The sequence below is a fragment of the Ailuropoda melanoleuca genome, chromosome 13, assembly GCF_002007445.2.
Source record: "Ailuropoda melanoleuca isolate Jingjing chromosome 13, ASM200744v2, whole genome shotgun sequence".
Lineage (NCBI taxonomy): Eukaryota > Metazoa > Chordata > Mammalia > Carnivora > Ursidae > Ailuropoda > Ailuropoda melanoleuca.
In genome coordinates, this window is record NC_048230.1 from 89,662,613 (window position 1) to 89,678,916 (window position 16,304).

General features: G+C 39.7%; 1 protein-coding gene across 1 annotated transcript in view; it reads right to left on the minus strand.

Annotated features, from left to right (window-relative positions):
• The window catches only part of RALGAPA2 (Ral GTPase activating protein catalytic subunit alpha 2), a 317,987-nt gene that overhangs the window by 227,520 nt on the left and 74,163 nt on the right, over positions 1 to 16,304 (minus strand). The window contains 2 exon segments of the mRNA XM_034641613.1: positions 1,481 to 1,672; positions 11,686 to 12,042. Coding sequence (XP_034497504.1) covers positions 1,481 to 1,672; positions 11,686 to 12,042 — 549 coding nt within the window.

Here is a 16,304-nt window from a genome sequence, read left to right on the forward strand (position 1 = left end):
CCTAATGAACCAAGGAAAGGACCAAAGAGACTGGATACAAAGAGAACAAAAACAGCTATTATAATCCAAACTAAACACTTTTGAACACTGTTGTGCTACAATCAAGTGGAAAATATTTTTTCTTGGTTTGGCCAAGTCGATGTAACTCATCCTTTCAGAAAACAAATTAACACTCTCCTGAACCTAGGGAGATACTGGCAGTGGGATGGCTGAGGACGGCATATGGCAATCCACTTGGAGGACAAAGAACACCAAGGGACACAGGCTAGGGACTCCGGCATGCACTTCTCTGGTGAGGGCACGGATTTTCCTAACAACTGGCACCAGAATTCTTTGAAGCTACACAAGTAAAATCATCTTCATTTTGTTTAAAGTTGATTTNCTTGGCTTGGTCAAGTCGATGTAACTCATCCTTTCAGAAAACAAATTAACACTCTCCTGAACCTAGGGAGATACTGGCAGTGGGATGGCTGAGGACGGCATATGGCAATCCACTTGGAGGACAAAGAACACCAAGGGACACAGGCTAGGGACTCCGGCATGCACTTCTCTGGTGAGGGCACAGATTTTCCTAACAACTGGCACCAGAATTCTTTGAAGCTACACAAGTAAAATCATCTTCATTTTGTTTAAAGTTGATTTCAAATTATTTGCTGATTTTCACTGAAAAATGAGAAAATTCAATAGTTACAGAGTATTAAACTGCTAATGAACCTGAAAGCAAAAAGGATACCATGACAAGGAATCCTACTGAGAGATGGATGACAAAAGCATGTCATTGAAAACTGGGCAACAGGCAAGCTATGCCTATGTTACCTCAGGTGGATATGGGGTAGAGGGTGGGCGCCAGGGAGCAGGGGAAAAAGAGGCATTCTGTGTTTTCACTTAGAGTCCTAACAACCTTATACCTAGATGGGAGCCAAGAGGTAATCAATCCCCCTATCCCCATTTTTCAGGTAAAATCCTGAGGTCTGGGAAGATTAAGTGATCAGCCAAAGTTGTTCTTTCCAATGTTCCCAAATGGCATTGGTTCTATTTTATATATTCATACAGATAAAGGTTTAAAAATTAGAGCATTTATCATCGTTCTTCATAAACAGGCAATTTTTAAGAAGAATATTCTTTATGGGATTATATAATCACCATGCTTGTCTTGCAAATTAGAGTCCAGATGACTGACTAACTCCCCATATGTGTTCAGGAGATACTTTTTAAGATCTGGATCTCGGTCATTTCACATTCACTGCATAATAATCCCTCTCGAAAACCTGCAACCAGCTCATAGGTCTCCTTGGACTAGAAAAGAATCTTTACAAACTGAAGATGAGCGGTCAGGAAGAAAACTCAGAATGAGAACTTAAAAGCTGTTTACTGACAGGTAGATAAAAATATCACCATACTTTAATGATGCTATCACAATAAACAGAATGTTCAAATTGACTCCAACTGGAGGTCTTTATGTTTCCGGCCAGCCACGTACCTGCAGCATAGCCTGGGCCCCGGCTTTCACGTTCTTATTTTCTTCTCGCGTCACACATCCTCTGCTCACTGCACTCGTGAAGGAGTATGTTCGTCCCCAACTGGAAGATCGCTTATGACGGGAACCGTCAGATGAGGTCTTTAGAAGATAAAAACCAGTTAACGGAGGGGGAAGAAGTACATGTTCACATATTTAATTCCTTACACTCACCAAAATTCATGAAAATATAGGTTTTAGAAGGGCAAGTCTTTTTTCCATTTTGTTCACCACCTCCAGCACCTAAACAGTGCCTAGTGTTTAGTATGTGCTGAGAAATAAACAAAGGTCCAGTGACTGAATGGGTCTCTAAAACAGACCTTTAAAATGTGTGATAAATTCCATTTGCTTATCTATTCATTTTGACCTCATGACCAGTTATTAAAATGATTTCACCAATATTAAGAAATCAAAAATTATGGAATTAATAGATATTTAAAAGTGATATGCCTTTGATTACAAATACTTTTAAATGTTTGTTGTTAATTGCTGCAACACCCACTTTTAGAAATAATTTCTCAGGGGCGCCTGGGTAGCGCAGTCCTTAAGCGTCTGCCTTCGGCTCAGGGTGTGATCCCGGTGTTCCGGGATCGAGTCCCACGTCGGGTTCCTCCGCTGGGAGCCTGCTTCTTCCTCTCCCACTCCCCTGCTATGTTCCCTCTCTTGCTGGCTGTCTCTCTGTNTGATACTTTTGTGCACACCAAACTTGCTGAAGAAAAAAGGCATTTTTCAATTGGGCCAGAAAATGTCATGCAGTTTGAAAATAACTTCTGTATTCTGAATAATTTTTTCACAAAAATAGCCAACATGCACACCTACACAGATACTTTAATTGCCTATATAAACAATAATACACAACTGAGAACCTGTCCCAATGAATTAGAAATTGATTATAAGACAACAGACATACTACTGCAGCCAGCTGCAGCCAACTGTCACACCTCCGCCTAACTCCATTTGCAGGGATGTCGTGCTGGTGACGGAGGAATTATTTACACCACAGAAGTTAGCAAATGCTAATAATTGGAGCCTTTCTTTTTTCTTCCCCTTTGTCTTTCTCTTCCTTCCTTCTTTTTTCCCCCCTCCCTTCTACCTTACCATCCCTTTCTGGGAGCCAACATTCACCAGCATACCAATGAGTAAACACTGTACTCAGGTATTCTTTTTTTTTCTTTAATGTTTTTTATTATATTATGTTATTCACCATACAGTACATCCCTGGTTTTTGATGTAAAGTTCGATGATTCATTAGTTGCGTATAACACCCAGTGCACCATGCAATACGTGCCCTCCTTACTACCCATCACCAGCCTATCCCATTCCCCCATGTCCCTCCCCTCTGAAGCCCACAGTTTGTTTCTCAGAGTCCATGTATTCAGGTATTCTGTACTCACTGGTATGCTGGTAAATGTGGCTCTCAGAAAACACATTAAAGAGAGCCTCTGGCCAGTTGTAGCATTGTGCACATTTATGTGAACTTTTTAATTTTTCTTCTGATTTTTCACATTTATTTTAGAGAGACAGAGAGAGAGAGAATGTGCCCAGCAGGGGAAGGGCAGAGGATGAGGGAGAGGGCAAGCAGACTCCAGCACTGAGCGCAGAGCCTGACATGGGGCTCAATACCATGATGCTGAGATCACTGCCTGAGCCAAAACCAAGAGTCAGACTTTAGCCGACTGAGCCACACAGCATCCCATGAAATTTTGAACATTAAAGACTCTCTTTACACATATGCATGTAAGACTTCTGATTTAATGTAAGATTCCAAACATATAAACAAAAAGGTAAAGGAGAAATGTATTTGCTTTTTGAGTATTAGCTCTAAGGAATATTTCTGTCTGAGGGGTAAACACAAAGGAGAGGAACTCAATACTACAGGAAGTGTTTTCATTCCATAGATGAAAAATTAAGCTGAGGCTCAGAACACATGAGATATTTTCCCAAGGTTACAAAGTAAGTTAGCGATGATTCTAGGTCTTGAAATCTCAAGATTCAGAGATTTAATACTCTCTTAATGTTCAGGCTACAGGATCCAATTACAGGCAGACTTCAGCGAAACAAGGATTCATGCAATATATCTATTTCCATCGATGTCACCTCAAATTCCAGAATAGAGGAGTCTGTGTTATAACAAGACTGTAACATATCAATGTAACAAATATTCTGACTTGTATCTCAAGAAAGATCAACAAAGACAAAGAAGAGCATGACAAAGTACTATGGTGTCCCACTCTAATGCTGCTCCAAATTGTATTACAAATATTTTCACACATACAATAAAGTAGAAATACTTTAAAGTGAATACCATATACTGCCGCCTAGATTCTACCATTAGCATTTGCTAGATTTGCTTACCACATACCTATCAATCCACCCCTATTTATCCTTCTTTCAATCCATTTTATTTTTGATGCATTTCAAAGAAATTTGCAAACATCAGGACATTTCACCCCTAAACATTTCAACATGCATATCACTTCCTTAGAGTTCAAAATTTCTTTATGGTACTTTACATAAAATTTATAAATCATGAAATGCACAAATGTGAAGTGGACCATGTGATGAGTTTGGACAAATGGAGACAATGAGGTAATCCAAATCCAAAATCAAGGTATATCATGTTATCCTCCTCCTAAGAAGCAAATATAAATTTTGTCTGTAGGAAAATAAAATCATAGTAAAAACCAAATTATTTGTACAAACTGTCTGGTTAATATGATATGTAGCAATATTAATTAAAAATCAGAAATATGAGAAAAGAAGTCAACATTAACAAAACCACAATAAAAACCAGACAATACTTTAAACACAAAGGAGATCAGGTTATTAAAGAACGTTTCAAAAAGAAATGTAAATGGAATTGAAAAATAAAATAACCAAAATGAAAAACTCAGTGGGTATGGACTGCCAACAGAATGGACATGGCTGAAAACAGGATGAAAAAACCAAAGGAAACATCCAGAGTGAAGCACGATGAGATGAAAGGACGGCTAACTCAGAAAGGAAGGCAAGAGAAAGAACACAATGAAAAGCTGCTCCTATATCCATGGCTGCAGAGGCACAAGGAAAGAAGATTAGCAAAAGAGGGCAGAAATGATATTTGAGGAGAGAATGCCCGAGAATTTTGCCAAAATTGGTAAAAGATGTCAATCCACAGACTCAAGAATCACAAACACAAGCAGGGTAAACACAGAGTACCTTACAGTAAAACTGCTGAAAACCAAAACAATCAGAAAATCTTACGAGCTTCCAGAGGAAAAAAGAGACATTTCCTCCAAAGGACCAACCACATGACCTCACATGACTTCTCAAAGACAATGCAACAAATATTCAACGTGCAAAGAGAGAACAGCTGCCGACATAGAATTCAATAACCAGAAAAATTGCACTTCAAAAAGAAAAGCAAAATAGAGAAATTTTCAGATGCAGAAATGAGAAAAACTTTTACCAGGAGATCTGACCTAAGGGAAATACTGAAAGTTATTCTTTAGGCAGAAGGAAAATAATCCTGGATCAGAGATTTAGGAAGAGATAAAAATTCAATAAACGGGTGATTATCTGGATAACTCTAAATGGATAAAATATATACATGAATATATATATATGAATAAAACTGGGTAAAATAATAGTTATGAAAGAGCTAATATGTTTATACATATAAATAATATATTCATAATATGGAATTCAAATACAGATGGTCCTCAACTTACGACAGTTCAAATCAGAAGTTTTCAACTTTATGACAGTGCGAAAGTCACGCATATTCAGTAGAAACCGTACTTTGAATTTTGATCTTTTCCTGGGCTAGGGATATGTAGTATGACACTCTCTTGTGGTGCTGGGCGGTGGCAGTAGCTACAGCTCTCAGTCAGCCCTGGGATCACAAGGATAAACAACTGATACACTTACTACCATTTTGTACCCATATAACCATTCTCTTTTTCACTTCTAGTATGATATCCAATAAATTACATGAGATATTTAACATTTTATTATAAGCTAGGCTTGTGTTAGATGATATCGCCCAACTTGTAGGCTAAAGTAAATGTTCTGAGCATGCTCAGCGTCGGTGAGGCTTAGCTATGATGTTCGGTACGGTAGGTGTATTAAATGCATTTCTGAGTTGCTATATTTTCAACTTCTGATGGGTTTATCAGGACAGAACTGCATTGTGAGTTGAGGCAAATCTGTACATAGCAGGGGCATATGAAATGAGAAGGAATAAATGGAACTGGAGTGCATACTTACAGGGTAAAAGTTGAAATTGATGCTAGATTTTAAGTTAGGGATGCAAACAATTAAAATATTACAAATGAGTGTAAAAATACTAAGCTAGAAGAGAAAAACGGGATGCTAAAAACAACTAGCCTGAGAGAGAGAATTCAATACGATTAGCAATACAATTAGAAAGCAGAAAGTAAGATAGTGAACTTATACACAATTACAGTAGTTGTTATGTCAACTGTAAAGGGAATAAGGCTCCAATCAAAAGATAGAAATTATAAGGTTCGATTTGAATAACTATTAAAAGACTATATGCCATTTATAAGAGGACACCAAAAACATACGGATATGGAGAGGTTGAAAGTAAAAAGAGAGAGATACCCCATGCAAACACTAACCAAAAGAAAACTGGTAGAGCTATATTAAGAATAGGCAAGACTGACTTTAAGGCCAAAAAAAAAAAGCTTTATTAAAGAGAAAAAATTCTTCCTGATGAAAGAATCAGTTCAAAGGAACATATGACATTTGTGAATCCATACTGAAACTGATAATTTTGCCTCAAATATATATATATATATATATATGTGTGTGTGTGTGTGTGTGTACAGCAAACACTGATAGACTTTGGAAAAAAGTAGACCAACCCACAGTTATAATAGGATATTCTCAGTAACTTGCAGAACAGCAGATCAAAAAATTAAGGATAGAGAAGAATGGAACACATGCTTCCTACCTTCTCACCGTATTCTCCATGTCTCAACCTCTCATATTTTTCATCTTTGTCTCTCTGGGGGACACTTGGGATAATTTCTTCAGGTCTGTCATTCTGTTTATATTCAGTCCTCAGCTGTATCTAACCTGCTATTAAACTCACCCACTAAGGTTTTCCTTTACTATTTCAATTATTACTTTTTTTTTTCATTTCTAGGAGTTCTATTTTCTTATCATTCAAATCTGCTTAGTCATTTATTATAATTTCTTGTTTCCTGGAAACATTTCCAAGTTGTCTTTTATTACTTGAAACACGTTGAAGGTATTCATCCTGAAAATTCTAGAAAAGTTTTGACTTGAAAATTCCTAATTGGAAGAAAGGGTGATCTGAAATTACTATACCCAGTTAAACTGTTTTTCATGTGGAAAAGCAAAAGGGAAACATTCCTCATCACAAAAGAACTCAGGGACTAGAGCCTCAAGACACCTTATTGAAGACACCCACTCAATGACAAAACGAGGCCATCCAAGAAGTGCATCAAAGCAAGCATGTTAGGACTCAGGACACCAGGAGGAGAGTGTAGCTAAATTCAGAACCAAAACTGAACAACTCTGCACATCAGAATTCCAAAACTGACTGCAAATAATGGTAAATTTAGGCTAACAATTTATAATATAATGAAATAAGTGGATGGGGAGAGGAGGCTGAAGAAAATACCAGGCTGATAATTTCTTCAGATTTCTTAAGAAATCAAGAGTGTTATCTTTATAAAATTACACCATGGGGATAAAAACTGATGCCACCACCTCAATATGATTTTAATCTTCTCATTATAGATAAATATTTTCGTAATTAATATTTCTTGTGTTAAAGGAAATGTTCACTTGAATTTCTACAATTCTGTTTCTCTTTATTTTTTCTTCTGTCAAATTCAAATAAAATAAAATTCAGAGCTCTTCATTAAAAACGCACGAAAGTATCATTAAGAATTAAAGATTCCATTGTCATAAAGTTACCTGTCAATCCCTCACCCCCACCCCGGTGCCTCCACATACCCTCTTGTCTCTGCCTTTACCTCAGTCAACCTCTATCTGGTTTTACCTTCACCCATCCATGGCTGGCTGCCTGCTTGTCCATCTTTAACTGCCTGCCAAATTCTCCATCTGTCTGCCTGTCTGTCTGCACCTATGCACCTGTCCATCTACACCTCCCTGCTCACTCCCACCTCTGCCAGCTGGCCTGTCTACACCCACCTGTCTAATCTTCTATGCCTGCCTGCCAGTTTGTTTATGTCTATCAGCTCATCTGTAAGCCTTCCTGTCTGTCTGCCAGGCTGCTCTCTGTTTATATCCTGCCTTACCCATCTCCTCTCTGCCAGGCTCTTATTTGCTTATCTAGCTAGCCAGGCCAGCAGTCAAATATACACACATAGGAATACCTGGAATGATACTCTACTAACATCAACAATGGTTGCTTAATGGCAGTATTTTGAGTGATTTGCTTGAGACTCTATTTGTCTAATGAACATTCACTTTTTTAAAAATAAAGTTATTTTTTAAAACAAAACCAACACCAACAAAACAACATAATCAACAAATAACCTTTAGAGAAGTGCTTTGAACTTTTCAGACCCATAACCTAAGTAAGACATTTTACGGAAGCATATATGCATTTGTATAATAAATGTTGTTTTAGAAGGTTTACAAAGAAATACTAATCCTTAGAATATGCAGTGTACCCTGAAATGTTTTGGTCCATTCTATTTTATTCTATTCCATTATTTTAAAAAACTACTGGCCTTTTTTAAAAGATTGTATTTATTCATCTGGGAGAGAGAGACAGAGTACAAGCAGGGGGAGAGAGAGAGGGGGAAGCAGACTCCTCGCCAAGCTGGGAACCTGGTGTGGGGTTTGATCCCAGGACCTGGAGATCATGACCTGAGCCGAAGGCAGACGCTTAACCATCAGAGCCACCCAAGCGCCCCAAAATACTGGCTTTTGATAAGTTGATTTCATGACCTACAAATGGTCACAACGGGTAGTACAGAAAAACGCTGGTAAGAAGACAAGCTTCCAGCGGAGTGACCCCGAGACCAGAACTGCCCCACCTGAAGCTTCTACCACTCACTGCTAGCCTGCCTGCTGGGGGCAGCAGTAAACTGAGGCTGCCCTGAGCACCACTGAACTTCATCTCCCCTCAGTTACCATCTATTTCCACTGCCTGCAACCTACTGAACCATCCAGTCCAAGGAGACTTGCACAGTTAGCCCCTGCCACGAGCCTCTCTGCACTCGGGGCCCCTTGTCAGCATTTATTTCGACATCACACCCATGGACATCTGAGCTTCTGCCATCATGCACTGTTCTCTGGTGCATACACACACATCTTACCTCCCTCACTGAGAACATGTGCTTCCTGAATGTACATTTTAAACTTTAATGGCCTTTAGGCCTAAATATTAAATAGTCTCTGAATACTTTAAAATTGAAAACGAAATCACTAGGAAACAAGTCACATTTTGCCATCCTGAAAAGAATAATACATCATTGACCACAAGAGGGCAATAGAATGCAATGTTAAAACCCATGCCCCTTCAAGAATTTCTACTTAGTATTTTAACATGCACAACACTTACAGTTTAAATTTCACATACATGCTTTCAAATTAGATTTGATGAAGAATAATGAGAAGGTGTAAATAAAATGTTTTTTGGCTTCACGGCACAAAGATGTCTCAGAAGTTCGGTCATAAGTAGTCTGCAGTTACCTACTTGGCCCAAGCTGCTTCAGAACTGAATTTAGATCGGAGTTAGGACTAAATGGAATGCAGAATTTAGAGCACCCTCTTGCCAGGGGTGCAATGTCAATAATGGATGCAGACAAAACTTTCCATATAATAAATTAAAAATTTACACAATAAAGGCAAAACCACATCAGTTTAGCATTATCTCATGTGCAAAATTTACAAGCTTTGTCAATCATATCTAGTCTTATAGTAAGCACTGGCATCCAAGAGCTTAAAACATTGCTACAGATCAGGGCCTGCAAAGTATGGCCTGTCATCCAAATCCAGCCTGCCAAGTGACTTTCATAAAGTTCTTCGAGAACACAGCCATGCTTCTTCATTATGTGCTGTCCATGTCTCCTTTCTCACGACAAAGACAGAGCTAAATAGCTGTAACACAGTCCGTGTGATCAACAAAGCCTGAAATACTATTATCTAGTCCTTTACTCTATAAAGAATATGACCTCTATCCTCAATTATATGACCTTGATGATTTCAACTCAAATTACATGGTTACCAAGTACCTTCCGTGAGTACAACAGGAACGCAACAGGGCAACGTTAATGGACAGACTAGGGTAGATTTTTAAGTCATGGACTATTATGATAAAAGAATGTTTTGGCAGCATGACATATACAGTATAGGCTAGAAAGGGATGACACAGCAGGTGTGGGGCTCCAGGGAGCATGCTGCTAACCACGGTCAAAGGAAAAGGAGGGAGCAGGACTGAGAAAGCCCCCTGCATGGCTTCTCCAGTGATGGCTCACTGGAGGAGCTGGAGACAAGAAGCACTGGAGGGCTGAAATTAATATGCACACAAGAACACGGGTCCCGTTAAAGAAGTGGTCAAGTCTTGAGGAGAAGCTGATGTTAGGGAAGAAAATAAGCTAAGCTCTGGCCTCATCATCATTAAGACACCACCACTAGAATGTCAGACAAGATCACCAGTGGGCATTTTAAAAGGCAAGAGTGCAAACAAGAAGCAAGGTCCAGTTATACGCAACTAATGAAGCATCAAACTTTACATCGGAATCTGGGGATGTACTGTATGGTGATTAACATAATATAATAAAAAAAAAAAGACAAAAAAAAAAAAAAAAAAAAAGAAAGGTCCAAAAAAAAAGCTTGAGTGAGAGTCTCACGCCACATGGCTGCTGGCTCCGAGCCCGAAGGAGGCAAGTGTGGAGTTACAGAAGAGGCTCAAGCCCAGAACTTGGTCAATTCTTGGAATCTGGGGCCAAATAAAAAAGGGGCCAAGAAATGAGACAGAGAAGACACAGTCAGGGAGTGAGAATATTACACTAATATTTTCTTAAGTCCAACCTTTTTATTCACTAAAATACAAAATACGTTAAAACCTCCAGATTGCTGTGGATTACACTGGGACTTTCATTCTTGGTTGATATTTCCTTAATGACAGTCTCAGAAGTGAAAGGGTTAATCACTATCTAGAAGTCTTGCCCCTCCTCGAAAAGCTCTTCATGCTGCACATGCACTGGTCACGTGTGTGCCCAGGGCTCCTCCCCTTCTCCCCACAATCACAGGTCTCTGCCATCCAGGGGCCTCACCTTCTGTGCGCGTGCCCAGACTCAACAGCTAGTCCCCATCACATGCACATACCCACAAAAGAGCCAAGATGCAAGAGGCCAGTGGCTCCAGCCCACACCACAGGTCTGCTATCCTCTCCGCTGAACCACAGGTTCTGTTTCCTGTCAGAGTTTCTCCACAGCAGCAATACTAACATTTGAGGCCTGATGTTCCCTGTCGTGGGGTAGTACAGGCCCTGTCCTATGCCTGTAGGATAATCACTGGCTACTACCCACTAGATGCCAGTAGCATTGCCCTCTCTCCAGTTGTGACGACCAAAAATGTCTCCGGACAATGCCCCTGGGGGGGGCAGAGCCAGCCCTGGTTGTAGCTCAGGGCTAATCGTTGCCCGGCCTCTATCTCTGCCATCTTCTTCCTCACTTGCACCTGCTTTCTTGTTTGTACTTCCCCTCCCTTTGCACTCACCACAGCGTCCACCACCAGGGTGCTGTATTAGCGTCATCCCTTGCTTTCCCCTTATTCCCCTCCCCACCCAACTTTTTCCTCTTACGTCACAAATATTTCAATCACACGTTCATGCTATGCGTGTTTGCAGGGAAAGTACAACCATCTGCAGAGCCTCCACAGAGCTCCCTCTGGCCCTTGGGACAACACCAGCCTGGGGCTCCTCTTCGCCATGTTCCCTGGTTGACGAGTATTCAGCAAGAGCTTTCTTCCCACCTACCTCTGGGTTTCAAGTTTCTTACCGACACGTGAGGGTATTTTTGGAATGATTTGCTCATATATAGAATTTCCCCTCCACATGTAGGAATTTTACAAAGACAAAATCTTAAAGAATCATACACAAAATCACAACACTCCACATGACAAATTAAAAGCAGGATTAGAGGGATCATTATTCAGTCCAGTAATGTAGCCCAACTCATCAATAGTATTTCTTGCAGTACTATGAGCAAAAGAGCAAGAACAAGTCTCTTCAATTTCATGAACTTATCACACACACACACACACACACACACATTCACACTAACCTGACGAAAGACTTCATTCACAAAGTTGACATAACCTCGCGTTGACAAGAGAATCCGCTGCACCATTTCATACACGGTGCGGTGCTCTTCCTCAATGCTGCAAAGGCTCGAGTTGCTGAGTCTTCGGTCAGACAAGGTGCTGCTGTTGGAATGGTTTTTGTCCTGCTCTGTAGGCCCACCGCCATCCAGCTCCGGCATCCTCTCTTGCCCCACACCACCACCAACAGTCTGGAAGAAAGTCATTACCACTTCTGAGTGAGCCTCTCTGACACTCAAGAACACCCAGTGAAACCAAAGACTTGCTTTATTTTAAAGAACTCTGCTTACCATCAACTTTAAAGCAAGCTAGACACCAGCACTGCTCGAAGCACAAGGGGCTCCAGGACCTGTACTCACCAATTTTCCAACTCACCAGCTAATCCCTCTCCAACTCAGTTATTTTAAGAGGAAAACACTAAGTTATTGCAGGGAGGGAGGCTGTGAAATTTTATCAACCTAAAAACTTTAACTTATATTTGCAATATCATAGAACAAATTATGTCAATGAATTTATACTATGATCACCTTTGGTTTCTAAATTCAGCACTTACTCTATGGTCATAGAGATTTGAAAGATCAGTGGATTTTTTGCAGCCACAATGTTGGAAAGCATCATTTGATTCATAAGAGTAAGTGACACCTGCTGGAGGAGTACCAAGACCTTTAGAGGGTATTTTATGAGAAGACTCTTGATCTGAGTTTTATATTCAGAATTTCAGACTGAACGTTCAAACTGAAATATTTAAAAAATTCAAATATTTAGAAGGCTTTAAGAGCACAAAGAAAATAATTCATGCTCACATGTTTATTGTGGATTTCTGCTCTAATCTCACCATAGAATTAAAGGTTTCCTAGAAATATAATACTTGTATAATTTTGCTTCATTTTTATAAATTCCATTATTTTTTTAAGTATCAAAAATGTATAACCCAAATACTACTAAAATTCTACCCACTGTGAATATTTTTTACAACAAATGATAAGACAGGAGTAGTACAAAATAGTAATTTCAGTAATTACCAGGACAGTTTGAAAGCAGATATCCAAATAGCAATCTTTAGGGAAAATTAATGGAAGATTATATATTTATAATCATTTTTCTCTTCATGCCTTATTGTCTTTGTAGCTTATCAAAGGTACTGTCATACTGTGAGATGAGCTGTCCTATGGAAAGTATTTTATGCTTCTGCTGCATCAACTATCTTCCATAGAAAAATAAAATTTTACTCATTTTTAGTAATTTGGAAGTTGGATTAAGTATGGAGGTTGGATTAAGTCTAATGCCTCTCTTGTGGATCAATAACTTGTGACTCTTTGATCTATAACTCCCATTTTCCCCACAGGTCAAAGAAAGAGGGGAAAAAACATGTACATATGTAGCAAATTAAAAATTATCACAAATTCTATGACTCCCCCTTCCCTTTGATCCAGATGGGCTCTGTGACTGTATTAACCAGTAGAAGAGAGTGGAAGAGACCTGTGCCGGTTTCAGGCCCAGGTCCAAGATGCTAACAGTTACCACTTCCCATCTCTTGGAACATTTGCTACTAGAGCTCTGAGCAGCCACGGAAGAAGTCCAATGACCCTGTTAGAGAGACTGCATGGAAGAGGAGGCCCAGCTGAGCCCCACCTTCCAACTACACCCATCAAAGTAACAGGCATGTGAATAAAGTCATCTTGAATCCTCTAGACCAACCAGCCACCAGCTGAAGACCACCACCTGCTGAGCTCAGTTAATGCCATACGAAGCCCAGGAATTGCCCAACCAGATCCTGCCCAAATTCTGACTCAAAAAGTATATGTAATGTGACAAAAGGGTTGTTGTTTTGAGCCACCATGCTTTGAAGTCATTAGATAACTAATTGGGTAACATAGCAATTAGGTAGCTAAAATAATGTAAATAATGACATATGTTTAAAGGCACCAAGTCATTTTAAAAAGTGCTCTGAACATACAGAAAGACAGAAACAGACCCATAAATACAGAGAACAAACTAGTGGTTGCCAAAGAGGAGGCAGTGCGTGGACAGGAAAAATGGGTGAAGGGCAGTGGGAGATACAGGATTCCAATAATGAAATTAGTGAGTCACGGGATGAAAGGCACAGCATAGGTGATATGGTTGATGGTATTGAATGGTGAGCACAGCATAACATACAGACTTGTCAAATCCTATGTTGTACATCTGAAACTAATGCCACACTGTGGGTCAACTATACTTCAATTAAAAAAAAAAACAAAATAAGTTTAAAAAATTTAAAAGTGAGCTCCGTTATCCAAATAGAACATAAGAGATGGGGGCGCCTGGGTGGCACAGCGGTTAAGCGTCTGCCTTCGGCTCAGGGCGTGATCCCGGCGTTGTGAGATCGAGCCCCACATCAGGCCCTTCTGCTATGAGCCTGCTTCTTCCTCTCCCACTCCCCCTGCTTGTGTTCCCTCTCTCGCTGGCTGTCTCTATCTCTGTCAAATAAATAAATAAAACCTTTAAAAAAAAAAAAAAGAACATAAGAGATGGATTTCTCATCATGCCATAAATTGAAAACGACTTCTCTTGATAGAACAGTGCTTTCCTTAGCCTTCGTCCCTACTCCTCCACAAAAGGCTCCTTTCCAAAAACATCTATATGTTTTGACAGATGTTTATAACTGTAGTGAGTGATGAGAGGGAAAATAAACTGATAATCCAAGTCTCCTCATTTCTTGTCTCTTTTTTGAAGATTAACAGTAAAAAAGCATACGTAAGAATTAACCACAAAGAGAGGTCCATTTTCCACCCACTACAATCAACCAAGAATTCTCAACTATTGGGGTGCCTGGGTGCCTCAGTCATTAAGCGTCTACCGTCGGCTCAGGGCGTGATCCCAGGGTCCTGGGATCGAGCCCTGCATCAGGCTCCCTGCTCTGCTAGGAGCCTGCTTCTTCCTCTCCCACTCCCCCTGCTTGTGTTCCCTCTCTCACCGGCTGTCTATCTCTCTCTAATAAATAAATAAAATCATTTTAAAAAAAAAGAATTCTCCACTATTATTTAGTACTAGTTGATTCTGGTGGCAAATGCAAAAAAAATGGTTTTTACTTCTTTGGCACAGGATGAAGTCTGAGTCGGTAAAACCGACATATGGGCTCGGTCCAGGCCTGCACTGCCAGGGTTCAGGAAATTGCATGATACAAGCTACCACTTAACACTTCCCATCAACCCTCCCCAACATCTGGTTTTTTCTCACCCGACAGCTCATACTAAGACCTGTTCACTGCTGGGGTCAAGCTAAAGGGGGACACCCACGAAGCAGGTGTGAAACGAGAGGATGCAACACACCATTCTGGTGTGATGCCTAAAGCCACTGAATTCCCCTGTCATGATTCTCCTACACAGCTGTGGGCAGCCTGCACCACCTTGGTAGAGCTCTAGGACACAGAAAGTAATAGAGTGGTAGTCAACAAACAAATGGGTTTGTATAATATACAAACTCCTACAGGGTTGTCAAGTTTGGGAGATTCACTTTTTCTAACTGCTCATCCTATGAAATACAATTTCAGGAAACCCGCCTCCCACAAATCATTATTGAAGGATGCACTGAGACTTAATAAAAGTATAACTGAGGGTTATCATACAAATAAATACAAATATCATACAAAAAACTGATAGCATCTCAAACTGTCTTTTTCATTCCCAAATGGGCTTTTATGGGTTTTAATGTCAATTAATATGCTGATAGAACTGGTAAAAAATGGTCACTGCTGAAATTTTAAAATCTCCACTCTGCTTTCTCTAATGTATGTTGAAGTATTTTATCTCATACAAAAAGGAATCACTAAGGACTAAATAATACTTCACCGAACACATTTTAAGCTGAAGTGATGCACCAAGAATGTACAGTTTGGTCAGGTTTATGCTGTTGCTGTCAACATAGTGTACGGGATGTAAGAGCAACTCTCCTTCCGTTCTCCCATGACTATTTGTTATACCAGATTCTCCAAGTGGTAAGAAAACTTAGTCTAGAAGATGCACTAATTCATCTGCTCCCTGGTGAAAAATACTGTTAAAGGTATTAGTAGATCCCGAAGCAAATTCACTTTAGGAAAAAACACACACACACAAAATCCCTCAAACAGACCTTCAATACAATAATAACGGCAAAAGTATAAACTCCATTTGGAAACAGCACTTAAAATATTGTTTTGAAGGGCTTTTACAAGAGCACTATATTCTTTGAAAAGAGATTTCGGATCAACTGATTCAGTAATACTCAATTTACATAGGCAAAATTATATTAAATTTGAAATTCCAAACAAAAACTTTCAGGAGACAAATGAAATTCTATGTGCTTTTATTCCTGCAACTCTGTCTCCAGAATCTAATATTCAATTGTTTGAACTGCTGCTTTTTCTCATGTACAATGCAAATGAAGAGAGAAACACAGTAGACACGTGTGAGGTGAGGCAGAAAACACAGCTGCG